The 24,285-nt window shown below is 60.6% G+C and overlaps 2 protein-coding genes across 3 annotated transcripts in view; both read right to left on the bottom strand.

Moving 5' to 3' along the window:
- Positions 1-5,230, bottom strand: part of Il3ra (interleukin 3 receptor subunit alpha) — an 11,856-nt gene extending 6,626 nt beyond the window's left edge. The window contains exons 1-5 of one of the 2 annotated variants that reach the window (XM_071607018.1): positions 4,931-5,230; positions 3,054-3,131; positions 2,183-2,316; positions 1,741-1,855; positions 17-149 (exon numbers count right to left, since the gene is read on the bottom strand). In XM_071607018.1, the coding sequence (XP_071463119.1) occupies positions 17-149; positions 1,741-1,855; positions 2,183-2,316; positions 3,054-3,117 (446 nt within the window). In that variant the 5' untranslated portion in view covers positions 3,118-3,131; positions 4,931-5,230. The remainder of the gene's footprint in view (positions 1-16; positions 150-1,740; positions 1,856-2,182; positions 2,317-3,053; positions 3,132-4,930) is intronic. The other variant, XM_071607019.1, reaches the window with a different exon arrangement.
- A 5,131-nt stretch (positions 5,231-10,361) lies between these two features.
- LOC114106888 (granulocyte-macrophage colony-stimulating factor receptor subunit alpha-like) lies at positions 10,362-21,509 on the bottom strand. The gene is made up of 11 exons (XM_071606980.1): positions 21,372-21,509; positions 20,115-20,263; positions 19,249-19,375; positions 19,028-19,157; positions 18,429-18,613; positions 17,129-17,268; positions 15,974-15,997; positions 14,274-14,409; positions 13,310-13,412; positions 11,671-11,749; positions 10,362-10,848 (listed from the first exon to the last, which is right to left on the bottom strand). The coding sequence occupies exons 4-11, from the start codon at positions 19,099-19,101 to the stop codon at positions 10,771-10,773; spliced, it is 819 nt and encodes a 272-aa protein (XP_071463081.1). The 5' UTR covers positions 19,102-19,157; positions 19,249-19,375; positions 20,115-20,263; positions 21,372-21,509; the 3' UTR covers positions 10,362-10,770.
- Between the last annotated feature and the right edge of the window lie 2,776 nt (positions 21,510-24,285).

Genomic DNA, 24,285 nt, shown 5'->3' on the forward strand with positions numbered 1-24,285 from the left:
GGGGCTCCGCACCCACCGGGCGTCCTTCCAGTAGAGGCGGTACTGGACGTCGCCGGGGGCCGTCCTGCCCACTGCCCACTGGCAGCTCATGAAGTCCACGTCGTGAACCCAGCAGTCCAGGTTCGCCGGGGCCGTCCCGGGGTTCTCGTCTACACTTGCAAAGATCAAAGGCAACGAAGTCACTTTTCTCAGGACCCGCTTCATGTCAAGGTCATTGTGCAGACGCCTGACCCGACCCTCGGTGTTTCCCCCAGGGGAAGGCGTTTCAAGACACTGGTCCCTGTCCCTGGTTGCTGCAAACAGTGACACCCGGGTCCATCCCACAGGGTCCCATGATCCCCTTGCATAGCCACTGGGTCATCCCCTGCCCACCACGACTCTCTTCTCCATTTCTCCTCTCTCCCACTTCAAGGTCAAAGAAATGAATTCTGTGTGTGACCCTCTGAGGGTGTCAGAGGAGAGGAGGAGGAGGAGGAGGAGGAGGAGGAGGAGGAGGAGGAGGAAGAGAAGGAGATGGAGGAGAAGGTGATGGACGAGGAGAAAGAGGAGGAGCAGGAAGAGGAGAAGGAGGAGGAGGAGGAGGAGATGGAGTAGAAGGAGGAGGAGGAGGAGGAGATGGAGGAGAAGGAGGAGGAGGAGGAGGAGGAGGAGAAGGAGGAGGAGGAGATGGAGGAGAAGGAGGAGGAGATGGAGGAGGAGGAGAAGGAGGAGGAGATGGAGGAGGAGGAGGAGGAGGAGATGGAGGAGGAGATGGAGGAGGAGGAGGAGATGGAGGAGAGGAGGAGAAGGAGGAGGAGATGGAGGAGGAGAAGGAGGAGGAGGAGGAGGAGGAGAAGGAGATGGAGGAGAAGGTGATGGACGAGGAGAAAGAGGAGGAGCAGGAAGAGGAGAAGGAGGAGGAGGAGGAGGGGATGAGTAGAAGGAGGAGGAGGAGGAGGAGATGGAGTAGGAGGAGGAGGAGGAGGAGGAGTAGAAGGAGGAGGAGGAGATGGAGTAGAAGGAGGAGGAGGAGGAGGAGGAGGAGAAGGAGGAGGAGGAGATGGAGTAGGAGGAGGAGGAGGAGGAGATGGAGTAGGAGGAGGAGGAGGAGGAGATGGAGTAGGAGGAGGAGGAGGAGGAGGAGATGGAGGAGAAGGAGGAGGAGGAGGAGGAGGAGGAGAAGGAGGAGGAGGAGATGGAGGAGAAGGAGGAGGAGATGGAGGAGGAGGAGAAGGAGGAGGAGATGGAGGAGGAGGAGGAGGAGGAGATGGAGGAGGAGGAGGAGGAGGAGATGGAGGAGGAGATGGAGGAGGAGGAGGAGATGGAGGAGAGGAGGAGAAGGAGGAGGAGATGGAGGAGGAGAAGGAGGAGGAGGAGGAGGAGGAGAAGGAGGAGGAGGAGGAGGAGGAGATGGAGGAGGAGGAGGAGATGGAGGAGGAGGAGGAGATGGAGGAGGAGGAGGAGGAGAAGGAGGAGGAGGAGGAGATGGAGGAGAGGAGATGGAGGAGAGGAGGAGGAGGAGGAGGAGGAGATGGAGGAGGAGGAGGAGGAGGAGGAGGAGATGGAGGAGGAGGAGGAGGAGGAGATGGAGGAGGAGGAGGAGGAGATGGAGGAGAGGAGGAGGAGGAGGAGGAGGAGATGGAGGAGGAGGAGGAGGAGGAGGAGGAGGAGATGCAGGAGCAGGAGGTGAGGAGCGGAGGTGAGGATCGGGAGGCCGCCATCCTGCGAGTCCAGCTCCAGGTCCCGCCAGGCCCCGCTGACCTGGCTCAGGGAAGAGGATCCAGGTGGCGAAGGGCGGCTGGTCCACGGTGACGGTGTAGTTGGTGACCGTGCACAAGGACAGCGTCTCGTACCTGCAGTAGGTGCCGTCCTGGGCCTGGGGGAAGACACGGACACAGGGGGGTGGCTTGGCCTGGGACCCGCAGCCTCCAGGACGGGGGGCACTACCCGCTGGCCATTCGCGGTCCCTGGGCCGAGGGACTTGGCCACGGCCACCGTAGAAGACCCGTGAAGGGCTGTCATTTGCCCCGTGACCCCTCAGGCAGGGCGCTCTTGGACGTCCCCGGAGGCAGCTGAGCCTCGCTGTCTCTAAGTGACCTGTCCCCTGCCCATGGTGGCTCGGGTGTTGACAGGGGGTTCTGGGTGCCTTCCGTCCCCGTGGTGGGTGGAGACCTGTCACGTGTGGGTGCGGGCACGCGCTGACCTCTTGGATGTGGTCGGAGTCGGTGACGCAGTAAATAGTGGAAGAAGGTGCGCTGACGTCCCAGGTGAGGTAGCTCCGGGCCGCGTCCATCCTCAGGTTCCTGATGGGCGGCTCTGGACCTGCGATGTCCCCAGCTGGCGTTAGGGGACACAGGGGGTCTTTCTCCTCTCCACCCGCCGCGGGTGACCTGGCCCTGTCCTTGGAGGTAGGAGCTGTCCCTGGAGAGGTCACTACCCCTAGCTGGCAGAAGCCCCCAGCCGCGGGCGCCACAGTGATGTCATTAGGTGCCCACTGGTGGGGAGGGAGACCCTGGTCAGCCTTGTCACGCAAGGGACAGAGAATCAGGGGCCTGCGCCTGGGCTCGGCGAGATGGGACTCTTGCTGTGACGTCCTCACCAGCGACTGAGGCCGATGTCACTGTCAGCTGAGGCCAGAGCCCAGGGTTGGGCGGGGCTGGTTCCTTCTGGAGCGTCACAGTGGAACCCGGTTCAGCCACCGGGGACCCGCCCTCAGGGTTCCTCCTGTGTCCACCCCTCCCCTTTCTGCTTCTGTGGTCAGGGCACGTCGGTGCCCCAGAGTCCCTCTTAGAAGGACGCCTTCCAGCATCTTGGGAGGCTGCGGCATGAGGATCTCGAGGTGAAGGCCAGCCTCAGCCACAGCGAGGCCCTAAGCCACTCAGGGAGACCCTGTCTCTAAATAAAACGCAAAATAGGGCTGGGGACGGGGCTCAGGGGTCGCGTGTCCCTGAGGTCCATCCCCAGTAACTCCCCACCAAATGCAAGGAGCCCTCCTCCTGCCTCCCACCGCGGCCAGAGGTCCCACTGAGAGGCCAACCCACAGGCCACGCGCTGTCCCCCTCCCCCGTGCCTACCCTGGGTGGTGTCCAGCAGGCAGGAGGCGGGGGTCAGGAACATCAGGAGCCACAGGGTCCCCATGGTGCTCGCAGCTCCTGAGGGACAGGGGTGGGGTCACAAGAGAAGGGACAGTCGGCAAGCAGGGAGGTCAGGTGGGGAGGCTGGGGCTGGCAGGACTCCTTAGGAGTCTGGGTGGGGAGGCTGGGAACCTCAGGAACCCAGGTGGGGAGGCCGGGAGGAGGCCGGGCTCCTTAGGAACATGGGTGAGGAGGCTGGAAGCCTCAGGGCCCTGGATGGGGAGGCCGGGAGGAGGCTGGGCTCCTTGGGCACCTGCGCGGAGGCCAGTCGGTGCGCACGGCCCCGTGCGGGCGTCGCCTGTCTGGAAGGAGCGCGCTCTTGGCTCGGACTCCCTGCCGAGGCCGGGAAGGCGGCAGCCTCCCTCGGGGGCACCCACCCGGAAACGCGGAGGGAGGACAAAGCCGAGGAAGGAAGTGGACTTGGAGGCCGGGCAGCGCCGATGGACGGGGATTCCCGGCTGCACAGTGACCGTAACCGAGCGCGGAGGGATCTCGCTCGGAGCCAGGAGTGTCCCCCCCGCCGGGGGTCCCTGGGAGGCCTCCCCTGCAGACGCGCTCCCCGGGCCTCTCCTGTTGGCTGGCCTCTGGGACCCTGGGCGCGCCAGCTCCGGGGCCTCCAGGTGGGCCTCCACCGTTGGCCTCCACGGGTGGCCTCCCGGGTGAGCCTCCTTATCGCCCTTGGTTACACGCTGGTCGCTGCAAGATCGTGGCACCCGGGGCTGCTGCTCAAGCCGAGGACTCCACGGGGGGGATCCCCAGGAGGCTGGGGCGGGAGGGGGAGGCTGGGCTCCTTGGAGGTGGACCGAAGGCTGCCTGGCCGGCCTGTGCGAGCCCTGGGGGTCCCCCGCGAGGTTGGCTGAGATTCCTCCCGTCGCTGGGTCCTCCAGGGACCGGGTGAAGGGTGGACCGTGGAGGGGACATCCCGCCCTGTGCCTTCTGCGGTCCAGGGAGGCCCGTCAGGCGAGGCTCAGTGCACCCCCCGGTCCCCTGGCAGCCCCTGAAACCACTTTCTGTCGCCTGATTTAGAATGTTTTCTCCAACTAGCCATCCTCCTGCCTCAGCCTCCCAGATGGCTGGGATCACAGGCGTGGTGGGCCACCGCCCCCCCGTGGACATCACATTTTCGTGGCCATCACGGACTAGGTGGCCTTTTCTTCCTGTGCGTGATGTTCTCCAGATTTCGTGTCTGACGAAGCAGCTTTCAGACCCCATGCCATTTCATGGTTGAGTAATATTCCATTTTGCGGGTGGACCTCCATCCCTTTTCATGGTTGACTGATATTCCACCGAGTGGACGGGCCACATGTGAGCCCGCCCGAATGCCTGCACCCAAGGACGCAGTTGGATGATTTCCACCTTTGGCTACCGGGAAGGCGGAAGCCACCGCCCATGAGCTGTGTCCCACCTGCCTTTGACAATCTGGCAGACACCGTGAAAGGCCACTCCCAGCCCCCAAACAGGTCCTGGCCGTCCCCCGACCCAGGCTGGACCTGCGCCACGTCCCCGAAATACTAGAGGAGAAGCACGGGCCGGTCCATTTTGCCCAGGAGGCTGCGTCCAAAAGGTGGGAAATGTCACAATGACCTCTGACCTGTCACCCTGCCAAACCCAAAGGTCTATCGCTGGGCACCGAGTCGGCTTCTCCGAGCTGAGACTCTGAGCTGCCCTGTCGGGGATCCCTGGTGGCCAGGATGCCCCTGGTCTCAGCTCACCCAGGGCACGTCCAAAGGTCCTGTGGCCTGCCGTGGGTCTGCCCTGTGGGAAGGAGCGCGTCCACAGCCCTCTGTCCCTTCTCCCTCGGGGTCAGCGCATCTTACCAGCCGGTGACAGCACAGCCCGGCTCCTCCTCGGCTCCCACTCGGGTGTCCCCAGCCCCAAGTCTGTCGCTGTCTTTGATTTTCGTTTACTGGAAAAAGTCTCCACAAAGAGAAACCGAACGTGCTGGTTCCTCTGGGGCGTCCTGCAGGCTGCGGGCGGCGCCTCCCGGAGGCCCCGGTCAGGTCTGCCTGGGGGTCAGCGGCGCGCTGTCCCGAGGCCCGTCGCTCCCTCCTTGCAGAGTGTCATTGTCCCCTTGGGTCCCCGCGCCGCGTTCCTCTTTGTGGCATTGATCATTACTGCTCAGCACTCGCCACCGGGGTTGAGTAACTTCCTGCCGTCGTAAAAAAGCCACCTGATAAGCACCCAGGGCCCGGCCTCCGTGGCCTCCGCCTCTGCCATCCCGGGAGGAGCCCCGCGTGGCCATGAGGCAGCGGCCGGGTTTCAAGGCCAGGTCCTGGCGGGGCACTGACTGCTGACCCAGGCTTGGCTTCACTGTGTTGCAACGGGCGTGTCCCTGAGCTCAGCAAAGACGTCCCAGATAACCTCCCCAGCCTCCTCCCTGGCCTCGATCCCGGGCCTCCTCCCCGACCCTGAAGCCTCCCTCAGGAGCCCGCAGGGGGGACAGTGTCCACGCCAACCTGGACCGAGTGGGGAATGGGGGGGGGTCAGGAGCAGTGAACCCGAGACCCTCGTGGATTATCAAGGGGCAGTGTCCTCTCGGGAGGCAGAAGAGGACACACAGACCCAGAGGAGGAGCCCCGTGGAGACTGGAGTGAGGGCCACCAGCCCAGGGCCACCTGGAGCCCAGGAGCTAGAAAGGCAGGAGGAGCCCCCTGGAGCCCGTGGAGGGAGCTCACCAGGGGACCCTGGTCCAGCTTCTGCCCTCCAGGGCCAGGGGCACTGGACTCCTGTGGTTTGGGTCTTAGGACATGTGGCTATTTTTTTCCGGGATCCCCTGGAATCTTATTTGACAGCCACCTGTCCTGGTCACCTATCCTGCATGTGGGCAGCCCCTGCTGGACATGCAAGCTGTCCCTTCCCCAGGGGACGGGCAGGCTGTCCCTCCTCCAGGGCGATGCGTGTCCTTTTAAGAATCCAGCCGTTCTGCAACGCACACAGTAGGTCTGAAAGGCCAGGGTGCTGTGGCCAGGTCACTCTAGGCCTGGGACTCTCGGTGCACAAACCATGGTCCAGCAGACGGGGAGAAATGGCTTGTGCTGAGGGGACACCTCAGGCGTGGGCCGGTGGACGGCCACCCGCTGCATGACTGGCCACCCGGGGGCATTTACAATCTGGTCCTGGGCAGAGACGGGCACGGATGGACGGGGCGGGGCACTGGGGATGTGGGCGGGGCCAGGTATGCACAGGGCGGGGCACTGGGGGATGTGGGCGGGGCCAGGGATGCACAGGGCGGGGCACTGGGGATGTGGGCGGGGCCAGGGATGCACAGGGCGGGGCACTGGGGATGTGGGCGTGGCCAGGGATGGATGGGAGGAGCACTGGGGAGATGTGGAAGGGGCCAGGTATGCACAGGGCGGGGCACTGGGGGATGTGGGCGGGGTCAGGTATGCACAGGGCGGGGCACTGGGGGATGTGGGCGGGGCCAGGGATGCACAGGGCGAGGCACTGGGAGATGTGGGCGGGGCCAGGCCTGGGCACAGGGAGGGGCCGTCAGGAGGGGGAGGCTGAGCTGTCCCTGGGGACACACTTGGGCTGCCAGATGCTCTGATAGGAGATTGGCCAGACCTTAAGGGGTCACCCGGCTCTCGGGGACCGGCACAGGGATCTCCCCAGCTGTTGGAGAGCAGGGAACTGGAGGAAGGGGCTTGTGCTCTTCTGTCCCTCTGTCCTGCCCCTTGGTCCTGTCCGTCTCTCTGTCCCTCCTCCCACCCCTTGTTTCCGCACAGGGATGGAGTCCAGGGGTGCTTCCCCACGGAGCCCAGCCCCGGCCCTTTCCCGTTTTATTTAGAGACAGGGTTTCCCTAAGTTGCTTAGATCCTTGCTGAGGCTGGCCTCCAACTTGCCGTCCTCCTGCCTCAGCCTCCCGTGCCACTGGGATCCCAGGCACGGCCAGATTTTCTTATCTGGTAATCAGTGCCAAGGAACCGGACCCCACGAGCACCCAGGGCTGCCTGCCAAGACGCCCAGCGACCCCAGCACGGCCAGGAGAGGTCCAGTTGGGAAATCCCCCTGCCCACCTGGAGCCCTGGAGGACTTTTAAAGTGTGCTGTGGCGGCTGGTGTGGGACAGGACGGAGGGTCGAGGCCCCCGGTGCTGGGGGAGGAGGGGCGGAGGCCTTGGCAGGTCAGGGCTGTGCACGTGCCAGGGACAGGGGTGGGGAGCCCACGAGGAACAGAAAGGAGGAAACGGGAAGAGGCTCTGGGCCAGTGGAGGCCACGGGGTGCAGCTGGGCCGTGGGGACCCAAAATAGGGCCGTTTCGACACAGCCAGGTGCACCTGTGCAGGCCGGCGGTTGGGCCGGGCGGGGACAGCCGGTGGTTCCCCTGGAAACCAGCTCACCAGCTCCAGGGACAGCCAGCGACGCCCGATGTCACAGGGCCTCAGGGTCAGGGCAGGAGGGACTGCAGGCAGGAGGCGCCCAGACAGGGGACCCTCGGGCGTCCCTCTAACCCAGCGGCTGCAGCCCCGAGCCACTTCCCGGGGCCTCGTGTGGAGTATCCAGAGACGGTTCCCGCTGAGGGGCTGAGGCTGGCCTCCAACTGGCCATCCTCCTGCCTCAGCCTCCAGAGCGGCCGGGGTCCCAGTCTGTGCCCCCGGCTCAGTCTGTCAGGGTTATCATAGACGATCGCAGTGTCACAGTGACGGGCTCTGTGACATTTATCGAGCACTTATATGAGGATATCTGTTCATACGCAGTAATGCAGCGCGTATTATTTATATATGACGTAATAGTGCCCCTATATGTGATGATGTCATTGATATGATCACGCACATTGTGTCATCTATGATGCAAATAATATATGACATTACAAGATATAATATATGATATATTGTATGATATATAATGCATAATAATTTAATATATAATAAATAAAATAGTATATAATATATGATATGTAATAATAGATAATATTACAAGATATAATATATAATATCATAATATATAATAGATAATAATACAATATATAATATATAGTATTATAATGTATAATATGTAATATTACAAGATATAATATAATGTGTAATATATAACATACATGATATGTAATATGATTATATATAATATAGCATATGATAATATAGTATATAACATATGATTATATATAATATATGATAATATATAATATTATATCATATATAATAAACAATATATAATCATATATGACAAAATAATATATGATATATAATTATATATAATCTAGAATATAATATATAATATTATATAATATATAAAAACATATAACTGCATCACATTTTATATCATTATATTCAATATATTATTTGATCTCCTTTTATGTAGATATATAAAAAGGAGATCAAATAATATATATGAATATTACAGATATTCGTATATAATGATATAAATATTGTCTTTTTTGTGACTATATATTATACACATGAGATTCTTTGAAAGGTCATTTGATAAGCCACATTATCACGCGTTGCTGCATTCGACATGCTGTTATTTGATGCTCTTCTCTGTACGGTCACACGTATTTATATGCAATGAGGTCGGTGTCAGTGTCTTAGGTGACCCTATATCATGACCTGAGACCATGTAAGAGGACGTTGAGTAAATCACATTGTTGTCTACCGTTCTATTGGCTCTATGGTGATTGGATGCTATTTTATATATTTATTATCATACATATTATATATTCTATGTATATATTATATTATTCTGTATATTCTATGCTGTGTATATATTTCATATTTATATTATATCTGACATATTTTGGATGCCGTCTTACCTACAAAAGAAAAAAAAAAAAAAACCTTTTCCTCCTCAAAGTCGTTTTCCTCAGGTATTTTGTCACAGTAAAGAAAAGGTGACCCACACACCCGGGGAAGCTGATGGAGGTCCCTGGAGCCCACTGACCCGGCCAAGGGGCGACGCTCTGCCACAGCGCCCTGAGGACAGGGCACAGGGGCCGACAGCCACTGACCCAGAGTCACACTGGTCCGGGACAGCTTGCTGCTGCCCAGCTACGTCGCCTTGCAGTCCCAGGGCCATGTCCGGGGCGGTCTCCCAAGCTCCGGTTGGGGACAGGTGGGCGTCTGGAATCTGCTTTTCCCCCCCGCGGAGAGGGAAGGAGCCACAACTTCCAGATCAGAGCCCTGTCACTGTGCAGTGAAGGGGCTGAGGGGTGGTTAATTAAAGGATTCCACAGGGCTCCTCCTCTGGGTCTGTGTCCCCTCCTCTGTCTCTGGGGAGGACACGGCCATGGCACCAGGGCCACCCGACGCAGGAGGAGCCCATCTCAGGGCCCTGCACTAGAGGCCGTCCTTGTCCCCTGGCTTAGGCGGGCTGGCCTCTGGGACCTCACAGTTTCCCGCGGGATTCCCCCACATGAGGGGCTTCCCTAGAGAACTTTCCCAGTGAAAGCGCGTCCGGCCACAGGCCTGGCAGCAGGACTCACCCTCGCGATCTGGGGGGACACATTCCGCCACATGTCCCCATGGCCATGATGACGGACCCTGGGACCTCCCCACTTAAGCCCCAGGACCCTGGTGCTGCCTGCGAATGGGCAGGTCCCATTCGTCCATCTTCCTGGGTCTTGGCCGACACCCAGGAGCCCCCTGGACACTCCCCGGGCTGGTGTCCAGGGAGCCAGGGTGACCCACAGTGCACGGTGTCCTCGTGAGCACCCTCTCCGCCATTTCTGCACCCCGGGGGGCGAGAGAGACTTCGGAGAGCTGCACGGGGAGGAGAGCATCACCCCGAATCCACCCCGTGGGTCCCAGGTCGAAGCATCTGTCCCCAGGACACATGGCCGCTCCAGGACCTGGGGATGGGACCCCATTGAGACAAGGCATCTCTGCAGAGGTGCTCAGTGCAGGGCCCTGAGATGGGCTCCTCCTGGGGCAGGGGGCCCTCATGCAATGGCCGTGTCCTCCCAAGAGACACAGGAGGGGACACAGACCCAGAGGAGGAGCCCCGTGGAGACGGAGGCAGGGACTGCAGGGACAGGTGACCCTGGAGCTGGCTCCTCCCTAAGCGGGGGGCTCCCGTCTTCCAGAAGGACTTCTGTCCGGGCTCCGCGGTCCCCTGCCCCAACCTCAGTGCTGTGTCACCCCCCGACCCCTTATCAGCAGGGACGGCTGGAGGCCGTGGCTCCTCGGGGTTGCGACAGGACCTCTGGGGTCTCGGGCTCCCGGTGTCCGGCTGGCCGCGGGGACAGCCAGATAGCCGGGGTTTCTTCACACGGAGGAAGTCTTCTGAAAGTCCCTTATCTCGAAGCCGCGAGGTTTTGCAATGAAAATCTTTAATTCGCCGTTTACGATACGCGGCTTCTCTCTGGTTTGGGGGCCGGGGAGGGGACCCAGGGGCGCTCAGCCCCGAACCCTGTCCCCAGTCATTTTATTTTTTTTTATTTAGACACAGAGTCTCCCTGAGTTGCTTAGGGCCTCGCTGAGTTGCTGAGGCTGGCCTCCACCTTGCCGTCCTCCTGCCTCAGCCTCCCAAGCATCCGGGAGTACAGCTGTGAGCGGCGGCGCCCGGCTTATCTTTTCCCGGGGGAAGGAGGCAGAGGCTGAGGAGGACCTGATGCGTTTCAGCATCTCCCCAGGAGGGTCAGAGCCCGTCCCAGGACACAAGGGACACCTTTGGGAGAGGGACGGGGCACAGAACTCGTCTCTCTGCTCGTCCGCGGGCCAATTACGGTGTTTCCTCCACGGCAAGGACGTCCTCGGGTTCCTGGGAGTCTGGCGGAGGCTGGGACTCCACCCAGGTGACCTAAGAGGGAGAAGAAATCACACGGGTGAGATGGTCCACAGATGACCCTCTATTGTCCCGCCAGGAAGGCCTGTCCGACACCAGCACTGTCCACAACAGCCAGAAGGTGTGAAACCACCCAAGTGTCCACCGGTGTTTCAAGAGATCCGCAGAACAGTGTCCAGAGACACGGTGGAATATTACACAGCCAAGAAAAGGAATGGGGCTCTGATACCGACTAGGATGTGGATGGACCCTGAACACAGGGCGCTCTGTGACAGAGGCAGACCCAAAGGTCCACCCCGGGGACCTCACTGCACCTCCGTCACCTCTGCAAAGACTCGTCTCCAGCCACAGGCACGTCTCAAGGTCCTGGGGTCGGGATTTTACAAGGAATTTGAGGTTAGGTCACCATTCGCCCTAGAGAGTTTTTCAATGGGGACAGGGACCCTGCAGACACTTAACCTAACTCCTTCTTTCTCCAGAGCTGTGATGGACAGTGTCCACTGTGTTAATCCCCCAGTGTGGGGACCTTGGAAGATGGTCACAGTAGCATCAGGGAGAGAGAGAGAGAGAGTCAGAGACGAGACCCCGGGCCCAGCCAGGGACCTCAGCATGCCCCGGGGGCACCAGCTCGGAGGACCTTGCTCCCTCCCCACCCCCCGACGCCACTCAGGACCTTCCGTGCTGGACACAGAGGTCTCCGTGGTGGGTGCGACAGCGTCTCTGGGGTCTCGGGCTCCTGGTGTCCAGCTGGGCCCTTAGCAGCCTCAGCCAAGGCACAAAGCTGTCCTTGTCCCCTTGCTAAGGGACACGCTCAGCCGCTGCAGCTTGGGGACCCACCTGATTTGACACGAAGTCGCTGGTCACTTCCCCTTTCACCCGCGGGATGGGCGGGAACAGCCTTCGCCACAGCGAGTACCTGGCGAGGACAGGGAGCCTGAGGGGCAGCGACCGGCTCCGGGGCACGGCTCCGCTCACCGGACGGGCCCTCTGGACCTGGCTTGCCCGTGGGCCGCCCGTCAGGGTCGCTCTACAAGGAGCAGGAGCCGAGGAGGGCTTTCTTGCACCCGGATGCCCCTGTCACAAGTTCTGGGGCGACAGCTCCGCAGAGAAACGCAGCCCCACCCAGGAGCGGGGATGTGTCACCCCCAGGAGAAGTTCCAGAGCCCTGTCTGGGGGTCACTCAGTCAAACCGTGCATGCACCAGCCGGGCGAGTGGCCCACGCCTGTCATCCCAGCAGCTCGGGAGGCTGAGGCAGGAGGATCACGGGTTCAAAGCCAGCCTCAGCCACAGCGAGGCCCTAAGCAACTCAGGGAGACCCTGTCTCTCAATAAAATGCAAAACAGGGTTGGGGATGGGGCTCAGGGGTCCAGCGCCCTGCCCCTGACATCCATCCTCAGTAACTCCCCACCAAATGTGCATGTACCTACAGGGCTCCCTAAGCACCCAAGACTGACCAGCCCCTCCAGTGCTCCCCTGGGGCCCCACGCCTTTGATTGACGTCCTCCCTGGGGAGAAGCCCGGGCACAGGGCAAGGCCCTCCCTTGCACCACACGCAGCACAGCTCTTGGCCAGGGTGTGCGCAGGTACCCGGGGCTTCCATGACGTCTGAATCCCGCATGAACAGTGCAAGTGACCCCTCTAGGTGCAGTGACCCCTGCAGACCGCAGGGAACTTGAAAACCCCTCCGCTCTGTAACGCGCAAGGCGAGACTTTGCGCCTGGGCCAGACGCGCAGGGCTGCTCTGCAGCGCCCCCATGGGCGGATCAAGGAATTGCAGGGGCTACGTCCGGGGATGAATGCCGCCTGGGGCAGATGTGCAGTGCTGCTCTGCAGCGCCCCCATGGGTGGACCGAGGAATTGCAGTGACCACATCCGGGTCCCCATGGGCGGATTCCGGAATTGCAGTAACCACCTGCGGGGATTAAGTCGCCTGGGGCAGATGGGGCTCTGCAGCGCCCCCATGGTCGGAAGAGGAATTGCAGTGGCCACATCCGGGGATTAAGTCCCCCGGGGGCAGATGCGCATGTTAGGCTCCGTAGCGCCTCCAGGGATGGACGGAGGAATTGCAGGGGGCGGAGCAGGCGTTACCTTTGCAAATTTGGCGAATTTTAGAAATGGGGTAATTCGCACTCTAGCCCCGTTTTTGTTGCAATGATGGGGATGCAGCCCACGCCCTTGCTGATGCACAGCAAGTGCTCTACCACGGAGCGACACGCCCAGCCCTCTTATAAGGAGCCCTGGAGACAGCCATGGGCTCTGTCCAGTTCCAGAACATTCGAATTATCACAAAGGAGACCGCACCTATGAGCAGTCCCTCCCCGTGCCCTCCTGGTCCCGGCCTGAGCAACCCTAGTCTGGTCAGCGCTGCGGATTTGCCTGCTCTGCTCCTGTGGTCTAAACGGCCACGCAGCCCGTGGTGACGGGGGTCTGACCCACTTTGCCAAGTGGGATAGTTTCAACGCCACTCAAAGTCACCTTTTGCAAAGGAACATGAGGACCACCGTGGACAGGGTGGCTGCCCCCACCACCAGCACCACCAGGGTCACAGGGATGCTTCCGTATCCCTCTTCTGGGATGCCTGATGAGGAAGAAGAGCAGAGGGTCAAGAGGGACCAGTAGCCGGGCTCTACGCACAACCTCTTCCTGTCTTCAGCTGGGGACAGGAATCAGGGCTGCATCTGAAGAAGAGAGAATTCCCCAGCACAGGGTCCGAGGGACTTGGGGAAGCTGGCGCTCAAGATCAGTGGCCCTCACCTGAGAATCGGTCCTTCCCTGGTCCCTGACCACCTGTGTCCCCAGGGGCTCTTCCAATGTCCTGAGCCCCTTTGGAACACTCTAAGGGCACAATCCCAGCACGATCCTTCTCGGGATGGTCACCTTGACACACCTCGCTTACATCCAAAGAAATGGAGACCATCAATCAATCATTGCACAGCCAAAGGAATGAATGCGGAATGGTGGACTGTCCAGGTGCAAGACTCCCCAGTGACTGGACCAGCCCGGGTGGCTTCAGGCATCTGGCAGAGCATGGATTTCTGCAGCTCTCAAGTCCCCTGGCTTGTGGTCCCTTTTGACTGCAGACTCTAACCTGGCGACCCCGTGAGGACAAGGCCAGCATCCTATCATGGGGACAGGGCAGAACCATTCTCCAGATTCTCTGTTCCCCGCAGGAGTCTCCACCCCACGACGCCCTGATTGGCAGGTGTCATGCATAGATGTGGTCATCTCATCTCCAGGACCCTGACGGGAGCCTCCTTCCCGGGGAATCTGGGAGCACGAGAGGCCAGCCTCATGCAGGACTTAGCCCTGGGCAGACTCTCAGCAGCACTTCCCAGCACAGACGGGGAGATTCAGGTGGTGGGACTGAGTCAGAGGGTCCCCCCGTGGCCAGGTCAGTATCCACATGGCCCCAGGAGCCGCCCGGGAGCTGGGCACCTACCGAAGCGCAGCGTCCGGCTCCATTCACTCCAGATCTCGTTGCGCTGGTACTTGACCCTCAGGCGCACGGTGTTCTCCGTGCGCGAGTTGGAGCTGGGGGGCCAGTACTCGTTTTCGTCTTTCCCATCTAGAAAGACCTTTGAAAGGAAAAGGGGTCCGTGCTGGGGACCCAGGTGGAACCGGGAGGAGGGGCAGCATGAATGTCCGCGGCCCCTGAAGGTCGCCTGTCGCCTGGGCTGGACACGGACATGTGTCTTCTGCTCCTTGCCTGTGGCGCCCCCAGGACATGCACAGGACACAGGTGCCCTCCCGGACCAGGCAGCTGTCCCCCCAAGGAGGGGTCTACAGCTGCAGAGGCTGGGAGGAGCAGATCAGCTGCCCGGTGGTCAGAGCGGCAAAGACCTCGTGCCCTTGATCCACAGGGAAATCTCTGGGCTGGGCAGGGGCAGGGGAAACACCAGGACATCTCCTTCTGGGCCACTGGCCGTCTCCATTCCCTACGGCAGCTGGGGGCAGGCGAGCTGGTCACACCTTTCAGCACTGGCCAGCACCTTGGGCATCCCCGGGGATTGTTAGCGCCTGGGGCACATGGACACGGGAGCCTCCGCAGCGCCCCCAGGGGCGGACTGAGGAATTGCAGTAGCTACACCCGCGGATTAACGCCTCCTGGGCAGAGGACTCGTGAGCCTCCGTAGCGCCCCCAGGGTGGGACGGAGGAATTGCAGTAGCCACATCCGGGGATTAAGTCTCCTGGGGCAGATGAGGCTCTGCAGCGCCTCCATGGGCAGACTAAGGAATTGCACAGACCACATCCAGGAATTAACGCCTGTTGGGGCAGATGCGCATGTGAGGCTCCGCAGTGCCCCCAGGGTGTGTTGGAGGAATTGCAGTAGCCACATCCGGGGATTAAGTTGCCTGGGGCATGTGAGCTTCTTCAGCGCCCCCAGGGTGTGGACCAAGGGATTGCAGCAGCCACATCCGGGGGCATTAAGTCTCCTGGGGCAGATGAGGCTCTGCAGCGCCTCCATGGGCAGACGGAGGAATTACAGTAGGTACATCCGGGTATTAAGTTGCCTGGGGCAGATGAGGTTCTGAAGCGCCCCCAGGGGCAGACTGAGGAATTGCAGGGGGCAGAGCAGGCCTTGCCCACATCTGCCCCCCAGGTGGATCCTGACCCTCCTTCCGCTTCTCTGGGCCACTCAGACTGTGGTCCACGGGCTGCGGGAGCCGGTGGAAGGTCAGGGCTCAGCGGGGGACCTGAGAATCAGGCTCCCAGGTGCAGGAGCCACCAGCACCTGCAGGCGCAGGACCCTGCTGCCCGACGTGACCCCTCCTCTGTCTCTTGGGAGGGACACGTCCGTTGCATGAGGGCCCCCTGATCCAGGAGGAGCCCATCTCAGGGCCCTCCACTAACTAGGTCCACCGTCCTTGCTTCTGAGGTCCCTTTGCAATCCCAGGTGGGTCCTGCCCAGCGCACTGTGCGTTCTGAGGCGAGCCCCCCGGGGCAGCTGGTTTTTTGCACGAGAGGCTGCTCCGTGTGCCGTGCGCACCGTGCGCCCAGGTTGGACGGAGCCCCCCGTCTTCTGGCCACGGTGCCTGGTGACCACCAATGGGCCCCCGGGGACTGTGGCTCAGCTCAGATCATCTGTGAGGTCTGTGATGGCTTCAGCACAGGATTCTGGGGAGGAGAGGGATACTTACAGGGTCTCTCTTCGGGGAGCCGCTCTGTAAAAAGAAACACAGAAAGAAGAGGGTCAGTGTTTTTATTTATTTATTATTTTATTTTATTTATTTTTTTTGTCTGTAGCCAACGTGGACGGTGACCCTAATCCCCGGAGTTGCAGCAAAGATCATTTTACACTAAAACCGGGCGTGAGACCCCACCGGCACAGGGCCCTCCTTGCAGCTTGGGTTATCTGAGTGACCGTGGAACACTTCTGGGAAGGAGGCCACCGTCAACCCCCCTCTTCCCAATGACTTCATTCCAGGAAGGAGAGAAAAATGGGACGCTCTCATCACATCCCCTTTTTATGGCCGGAAGAAGACGGAGGAGGCCACTGGCGCCTGCACAATCAGACACTGCCACGACTCGCTTATCTCCATCTTGTTCTCTTAAAAACACGCTCGTCTTCCCGGAGAAACAATACCTTCTTGTACAGGCCCCTTCCTTCCCTTCCGGTTATTTAAGCATCTAACTTTAGACATTTATGGGCTACTTGTTTTATGAGCTCCCGTGAGCAGTTAAACAAACTGTGTGGGGTTTTTTTGTTTTTTTTTTCCCCTGCGGATAATCTGCATCTTGTGTTTAATTTGCAGGCCCCCGGAACCAGACATAAAGGGATAGAAAAGTGACCTTCACTGAAATGAAGGTCCCTAGGTTTCCCTGGATGGCAAAGGTTCTCTAGGGACGGTAATGAAGGAGAACAGAGTGGACTTCCAAGGTCTGCTGAGGAGGGGACATGTGGGTCATCCTGGGCCCCTGGTCATACTGTCCACAGAGGGGACAGCAGCACCTGGACTGTGAGCAGGAGGGGCACCTGGGTGTGGTCACTGGTGTGCAATTACCCATGTGTGGTCACCTGTCTGAGGTCACTTGTGTGTAGTTACTAAGGTCACCTGTGTGTGGTCACCTGCATCAGGGCCCCTGAGTGGGTTCCCCTGCTTGAGGTCACCTGTGTGACCTGTGGGGAGCCGGGGAACCCCCAGAGGGGCTATGGGAGGACCAGGCTGCATGACCCTGCAGTGACCAGAGGTGAACAGCAGCCCCCGACTGAGCAGAGACGACAGCGAGACACACAGAGGAACTTCCCGGTGGGAACCAGACCCCAGGGGCCACAGGGAGACGCGGGTCAGTACCGTCCTCTGGATGTCCAGCTCGTACCGGAAGGTGCTGCTCGCTAGGTCGTACCTCCGGTGGGGGTTGAGCCACCGGATGACGTGGCTGTGGCTGGACGCGTTGTAGTGGACGGTGACGTTCGCCGGCGGGTTGTACTTCTCTGCAATAGAGAGCCCCGGAGTGACGCACCTGCAGGACAGGCCTGGGCAGGTCCTTGGCCTCCTGTGTCCCCTTTCCCTCTCTTTTCTGTTTGGTACCGTGATGGACCTCAGGGACACTGGACCCCTGAGCCCCGTCCCCAGCCCTATTTTGCATTTTATTTAGGGACAGGGTCTCCCTGAGCTGCTCAGGGCCTCGCTTTGGCGGAGGCTGGCTTTGAACCAGCGATCCTCCTGCCTCGGCCTCCCCAGCTGCTGGGATGGCAGGTGCCCGGCTGCATGTCCTCTCTCTGTGCAAATCCCTCCATTCCCGGGGACACTGGTCACCAGCGCCTGCATGGCTCGGGAACACCAGTAAAACCCAGGAGCAGATTCCCCCGAAGCCACGTGACCCCCAGATTTGCATTTATGCCGCCTGGACAGACGGACACGGGAGCCTCCGCAGCGCCCCCAGTGGCCGGCCGAGGAATTGCAGCAGCCACATCCGGGGATTTAGTCCCCTGGGGCAGATGAGGTTCCACAGCGCCCCCAGGGGCAGACTGAGGAATTGCAGGGGGCGGAGCCAGCCTTGCCCATATCAGCCCCCAGGTGGATCCTGACCCTCCTTCCGCTGATGTCCATCAATGTGACCTGACCAACAAAGTGCGTGACCTTGACGGGGGTCACATCAGGACACCCCAAATAGGACTCTTGGGCGTGTGGGTTTGTTTGGAACTGAAGGAACAGAATCGAAAAAATGTGAACCCCAAATCCTCTCCTTCCCTTGGTTCTTTCCAGAACATACCACCCCTGAAAGACACCACATGACCCCCCAAGTTTCCCTTTGTTTCCCACGAAGCACCCCCCTCCTACACACACGCACAGGCATGGAGATAAAAACCCAATCTGTCTGCTTGTCTCCACTATCTGTCGCTTGGCCATTTTAATCTGCAGCCCCCCGGGACTGGACTTAACAGATGGATCTGAGTTGTTGGCTGCGAGTTCAAGGTTCACGCATCCACGAGAAACGCTCAATACGGCGTCTTGGAACGGAAACGCACATGCACCAAGGTTGTGGACTGATCCACTGACTCTGGGTCTCCCGTCGGTGGATGGCTTGGGACTCAGAGTGGGGGACACGGTCACTGTACCTCTGGGGCATTGTCTTGGGACCCCGTCTTACCGATTTTAAAGGCCACGAGAGGGGCAAAGTCCAAGAACTGGATGGCCACCTCGTTGCTGGTCCCGTTGAGCAGGAAAAAGTAGTTGTCTGTGGTCTTGGCTTCGCCCAGGTCCTCGAAATGGCAGCCCACGTGCACCCCGGCCGAGTCCACCATGTACTGGGCACATTCGGTCTCGTCCTCGTCCCTGCAAGGCACAGATCCTCCTGCCTCAGCCTCCCAAGCTACTAGGACGACTGGCACGTCACTGCCTTTGGAGTCTGTTTCCTTTTTGACAGCTGAATAGTATTCCACTGTGCGCCCAGACAGCACCCTCGGTAGGACCCTTGGGTTGACTCCTTTTCCTGGTGACTAGGAACAACACTGGGGGCGTCTTTCTCATCACGGTTTCCTGCCCTTCTCGACATAATGCCCAGGAACAGCGTTGCTGGATCACGCCGTACCTGCATCCCAATTTTTTTCCTATGCCGTTTTCCAAGGCGACTCTGCTCCGTGAATCCATCTGTCATCCACTCTGGTTTCCTTCCAGGCCCAGCCGGGGGACCCAAAGGTGCCCCAGGACACTTTCCCACCCTCCCCGGCCCACGCCTGGCCCCCGGACCTGGAGAACCAGGAGTAGAGGTGGTACTGGACGTCCGCGGGGGCCGCGGGGCCGCGGGTCCAGCTGCAGTTCATGAAGCGCACGTCGTAGATGAAGCAGGAGAAGCCGGTCGCCCGGGAGCCCTCCTTGCCTGGAAGGTCCATGGAAGACCCTCACCCGGGGTCCAGCGCCACGTGCCCCCTGCTGACCGCCACGCTGCGGCCCCGGGTGCCCTGACTCACCTGCGCTCGGGAAGACCAGCTCCTCCTCAAAGTCAGCGCCCTGGGAAGAGCCCCGCAGGGTCAGGGTGGCCCCGCGGTACAGCAGGGCGTTGGGGAAGGCGCACCTGTAGGCCAGGTCAGCGGTCACCTGCGGGAGGAGACGCGGGGCAGGCGCTGAGCGGCACCCGAGGAGGCCGCTAACCTGGCCATCGTCTCTCTGCAGAGGCCGGCTGCAGCCAAGTCCACCACCAGGGGCCACCCGGGTCCCACCGCCCTGGACATCTGCTGGTCCCCGAGCTCCGGACTTGTAAGCCTGGACACAGTGGCCCACCCCTGTAACCCAGCTCTGGGGAGGCTGAGGCAGGAGGATGGCAAGTTGGAGGCCAGCCTCAGCAATTGACTGAGGCCCTGTCTCCAAATAAAAAAATAAAAAACGTCTCTGTGTGGAGGGACTTTCTGGGCTGGGCAGGAAGTTCTGCTTGTGATCCCATTTCCTCAAGAAGCGTCCAGCTGCGGGTCGTAGAATGGGGAAGGTTTCAAAGCCCGGAGTGAGGACCCGGACCCGGGGGGACGGGAGCTGCCCGGGGTGGACCACAGGCTCAGGGGGCGCGTGGGGTCAGCTCAGAGTGGACAAGAGCCACCGCCACCGTGTGCGTGCCCAGAAGGGACTCGGACGCGGGGGGTCACGGCACCATCAGTTGGTCTCCCCTTCCTCTCTGCGAACACCCCCCCCCGCCCCGTACCCTAAAAATACTGGCGCCACTTGTGCCCATCTCTCCTTTGGGTCCTTTTCATTTGCAGACCCCCGTCCCGGAGCCAAAGAGCGGGGGAAGCGGTCTCCCTTCCCGTCCTGGGCAATCCGTGGGCCCCCGGCCCTGGCCACCTACCCGAGGGCTGGTGCTGGTGGCCGGGGCCAGGGGGGTGACGATCCTGCAGGAGTGCTGGGTCACCTCTCTGCTGTAACGCCACGTCAGCAGTTTCTTCCGTGGATCGAGCTTCAGGTTGAGGACCGGAGAGGCGCTGTCCCCAGCTGTCCCTGCAGGAGATGGACACTTAGCGGGGACCCTGCTCGCGGAGCGCCGGGGGCTGGTTCTGGGGCTCTTGGGGGCCTTCTGTCTCCCGCCACCACTGAACACGGGGTCCGCTGGGTCCAACCCCGACGGGAGACCCTGCCCTACGCACCCAGGGGCTGCTGTCCTTCACCCAGCGCCGGACGGACGAGCATCAAGAGCCACGCTGACGCCCACAGAGCCGCCATGACTGGACCTGCATGCCCAGAGGGGACACTGTGGGTCAGCGGCGTGTCCTCCCCTCATGCAAACCACAGAGGTCCCCGAAAAAGAGTGGGGGACGGCTGGACTGTGTCCTGTCCGATGCCCCTGCCGCAGCTCTGGCCCCAGGACCTTGGCACATGCCTGTGTATGGGGCAATGGGTCCGGGAGGACCCAGGGAGAAGACGGCGGCTGCCAGCCCAGGGGAGAGGCCTCGGGACGAGCCGGCCCTGCCCAGCCTGGACCTCAGACCCCCAGCCTCCAGGACCATAGGTGTCCATCGTCTCCGATAGCCATCTCGGGGCATGTCCTGCGACAGCCTCACAAACTCTGGCGAGAGCCCTGGCGGTCACTTTTAGGTGCTCCGATCGACTGGGCGCCAGGACCCAGGCATCTGGCAAAGCATCAGCTACGGAAAGTGCTGGTTTTTTTTTGGTTCCGGAGTCGAGCGTTTCAATCAGCGGACGCTGCGGACCCTGCACGACGCGGGTGGGCCGCGTCTAATCAGTCGAGGCCTTTCAGACCAAGCCCGTCGGGGCCCGAGGACGTCCTTACAGAGGGGTTGATGGGATACCAGACGGCCATCTGGGCATGGCCTCTACCCGGGCCACCCTGTCCACTGTCCACTCTGGGGTTTTATGCAAGGCAGGACTTTCCCTGAGCTGACCCCTGGGGTCAAGGTCCTGTCTGGGCCCTCCCTGTGGCGGCCCCTGGTGGGTCCTGGTGTGTGTACGAGTGTGCGGGGTTCTGGGGGAGACCCTGGTGTCCCACGCCCGGCCCTCGCTGTCCCCCGGGCTGCGCCCTGTTGGGCTCCCTGTCGACCGTGCAAAACCCCAAGAGCAGAGCGTCGCAGCTCCGGGCGGGTCCCCTCACCTGGCTCCGCAGGCGGCGACTCGGGGACGCAGCTGTCGTCTGGTGCTCGATGTCCTCGGGGGTCGAGTCCGGGACGCAGGTCTCCAGGGGACCGCGGCCACCGGGTCGCTCGGCGGCAAAGGCCCTGATAAGGCTCGCTGCGCGGTCAGCTCCGTCTGGTCCCTGGGGTCAGCGCCCGCAGGGGCCTCCCTCGGGGGTCACCAGGGTCTCCCGTGCCCCCAGTCGCGGATGCGGACGGGAGGTGCCAGCTGTCACCCTGGATGTCACCCTGGGTGTCACTCTGGGCCGTGGAGCTGGCTCGGGGGTTTGCCCACATCCCCTTTCGGGGCGAGATAACCGGGTCACCCGCCCGTGTCACGCTTCCTGGCGCAGGCGGGTCACCAGCTCGGGGCTGGGGCCTCTGCCTGTCAGTGGTCCCCGCGTCCCTCTCAACAGCAGCGGGATGGGACACATGGGGCCCTCGTGAGTGACACCTGGTGGCTTCATGGGGACAGGGAGAAGAAGCGGGAGACGAGAGGGGACAGTCATCGTCGATGCACCTGGGACACCCTGCAGGGTGGACGCCGTGAGAAGGGGCAGCCAATTCCCAGAATCCCTCAGGGATTTGTTGAGTGCTCCCCCTGAGCAACTGGGAGAGGCCTTGAGACCATGCTGTGGCCGGGAAACACGGGGACCAGGGTACGACCTGGGCAGGGGACTTCCTGGCTGGGGACCCTCAGTCTGTAGATTCTGGGCTTCACTGGGGCCTTGGGACAGGCTCTGAGAGAGCCAGGCCCCTGGGGACTGCAGGTGCCCCCTGGGGATCACAAGACAGGCGTGAAAAAGGAGCCCGCAGCGTTCCCAGCTGGACTCTGGTCAGTCCACGGAGAGGAGCCCCCCACCCCTTATCTTTATGGCCAGTGAAGTGACACGTGGCTCAGGAAAAAATTACTCATGAGCTGTGACATGTGGGACGTGTGACTTGTGATACATCAACGGGGACGTTAGAAATGACAAGTCACCGCGCCCAGGGGTGCCCCGTCTCCGTGGGCTCAGCCTCCTGGATTCTGTGCATTTGCAAAGGGACCAACAAGCTGGGCGCGCGGTGGTGCGTGAGCCTCTTCCCGGCAGCTCCGGAGGCTGAGGCAGGAGGATCCCAAGTTGGAGGCCAGCCTCAGCCACTTTAGCGAGACTCGGTCTCAAAATAAAAAAAAAAAAAAATCTAAAAAGGACCCGGATGTGGCTCAGGGGCTGAGCGCCCTGGGGTCCACCATTTCTCGTTTCCCAGCAGCAGCAGACACGCAGGTTAGACTCCCTGCAGCTTTGCACACGGCCCTGAGCCAGCCCTTCCCTCCGGGGTCTCGTGCAGGAGGAGGTCGCCTTCCTGTCCCTGAGAGCCTGGGTCGGGGGACACGGCGGGGGGCTGTCCATCTCCGGGCCTGGCTGGGTCACGGCTCTGGGCAGGTCTCACTGAGGTCCTTAGGGCCTCCCCGGGGAGCGCAGAGGCCGGCAGCGGAGGGCGCACCCTGCAGCCGGGGCCCGCCCCCTCTCCTGTCCATCAAACAGCAGGGCGGAGCCGGGCCTGTCCGTCAAGGGCCCCGCCCACCTGGGCTCCCCGAGGGTCTCAGGACGCAGCATGAGGAAGGCCTTTGGCTCCCAGCTGGAGGTCGGGACTCCTCCCTGGGCGTCCTCCTTCCCTCCCGAGCCTCGCTCCCTGCAGCCCTGGTGACCACGGTCCACTCCCCGCTGCCCCTGCAGCCGCTGGGCCTCCTGCCTCTGCGTGAGGTCCGGTGGCCTCTGCCCCGCTGGCGCCCGGCTCGCTGCGTGTCCACCCCGAGGTCCACTGGCGGTCTGCGGTGTCCCTCGGGGGACACGGAGCCCGTGAGATCGCGCGCTGCATTTCCAAAGAGCTCCGCGCAGGACGTGGGGGGACCAAGGCCCACCCATCCCCCTGATGTGGTCAGGCCCACCAGAGTCCTGGAGGGGAAGCCCCAGGGCGTCCCCGTGCATGCGACCAAATATGAATGTGTCCACCCAAAGCTCTTCTTAAAAAAAAAAAAAAAATCGAGGGACAGGGACATGGTCCAGGTGTCCTGGGATCCCATAGGGGTCGTTGCTCCCTTTGAACATTAAAAATCGTGTCCTAACTCATGAGAACGAATTTTTTCAAAAAAAGAAAAGAAAACAGGTAAAAATGTGCCACGTGGAACCTTGAAAATACCCCAAACCAGGTCAAGTTAATAAAAAAAAAAAAATCATTTGAATATTCGCTGGCCTTGGTGGTGCCCACGTGGGAGCCCAGCGGCTTGGGAGGCTGAGGCAGGAGGATGGCAAGTTGGAGGCCAGCCTCCGCCACTTGGAGAGGCCCTGAGCAACGTAAGAGACCTTGTCCCTAAATTAAAAAAAAATAAAATAAGGGCTGGGGACGTGGCTGAGTCACTACGCACCCCGCGGTTCAATCCCAGGTGCCCCCCCCAAAAAAATTAATATTGATGGAATCATCTAATGTCACTCAAAAGCCGTTTAAGTATCGAAGATGCAAATATGGAGCACCAGCTGTGTGCACGACACATTGCAACTGGGCAGGAACATCCGTCACCGTCCCCTCCCATGAGAATCTAACATGTGTTTCTTGAAAATGAAACAAAAATCTCTGTGAAAAATGAGATTCAGCGAGTAGCGGGAAAAATATAATTGGCCGGGACCCCGTGGCTGACCTGGTCACCTTGGCCACCTCTTGCGGGGACGAGCGTCTGCAAAACGTGTCCCTCTTTAATACACGGTGACGTTATTCGGGGCCCTTGGTGCCCGCCCCCGTCAGGACTTCCTGGAAAGCGAGGGACACGCATCCGGCCGTCTTGACCAGTCACACACGCAGCGGACACTTGAGCACTGGGCAGCGGGTTGTGCGGGGAACTGGACACCAAGTCCCCTC

The sequence above is a fragment of the Marmota flaviventris genome, chromosome Y (assembly GCF_047511675.1).
Source record: "Marmota flaviventris isolate mMarFla1 chromosome Y, mMarFla1.hap1, whole genome shotgun sequence".
Lineage (NCBI taxonomy): Eukaryota > Metazoa > Chordata > Mammalia > Rodentia > Sciuridae > Marmota > Marmota flaviventris.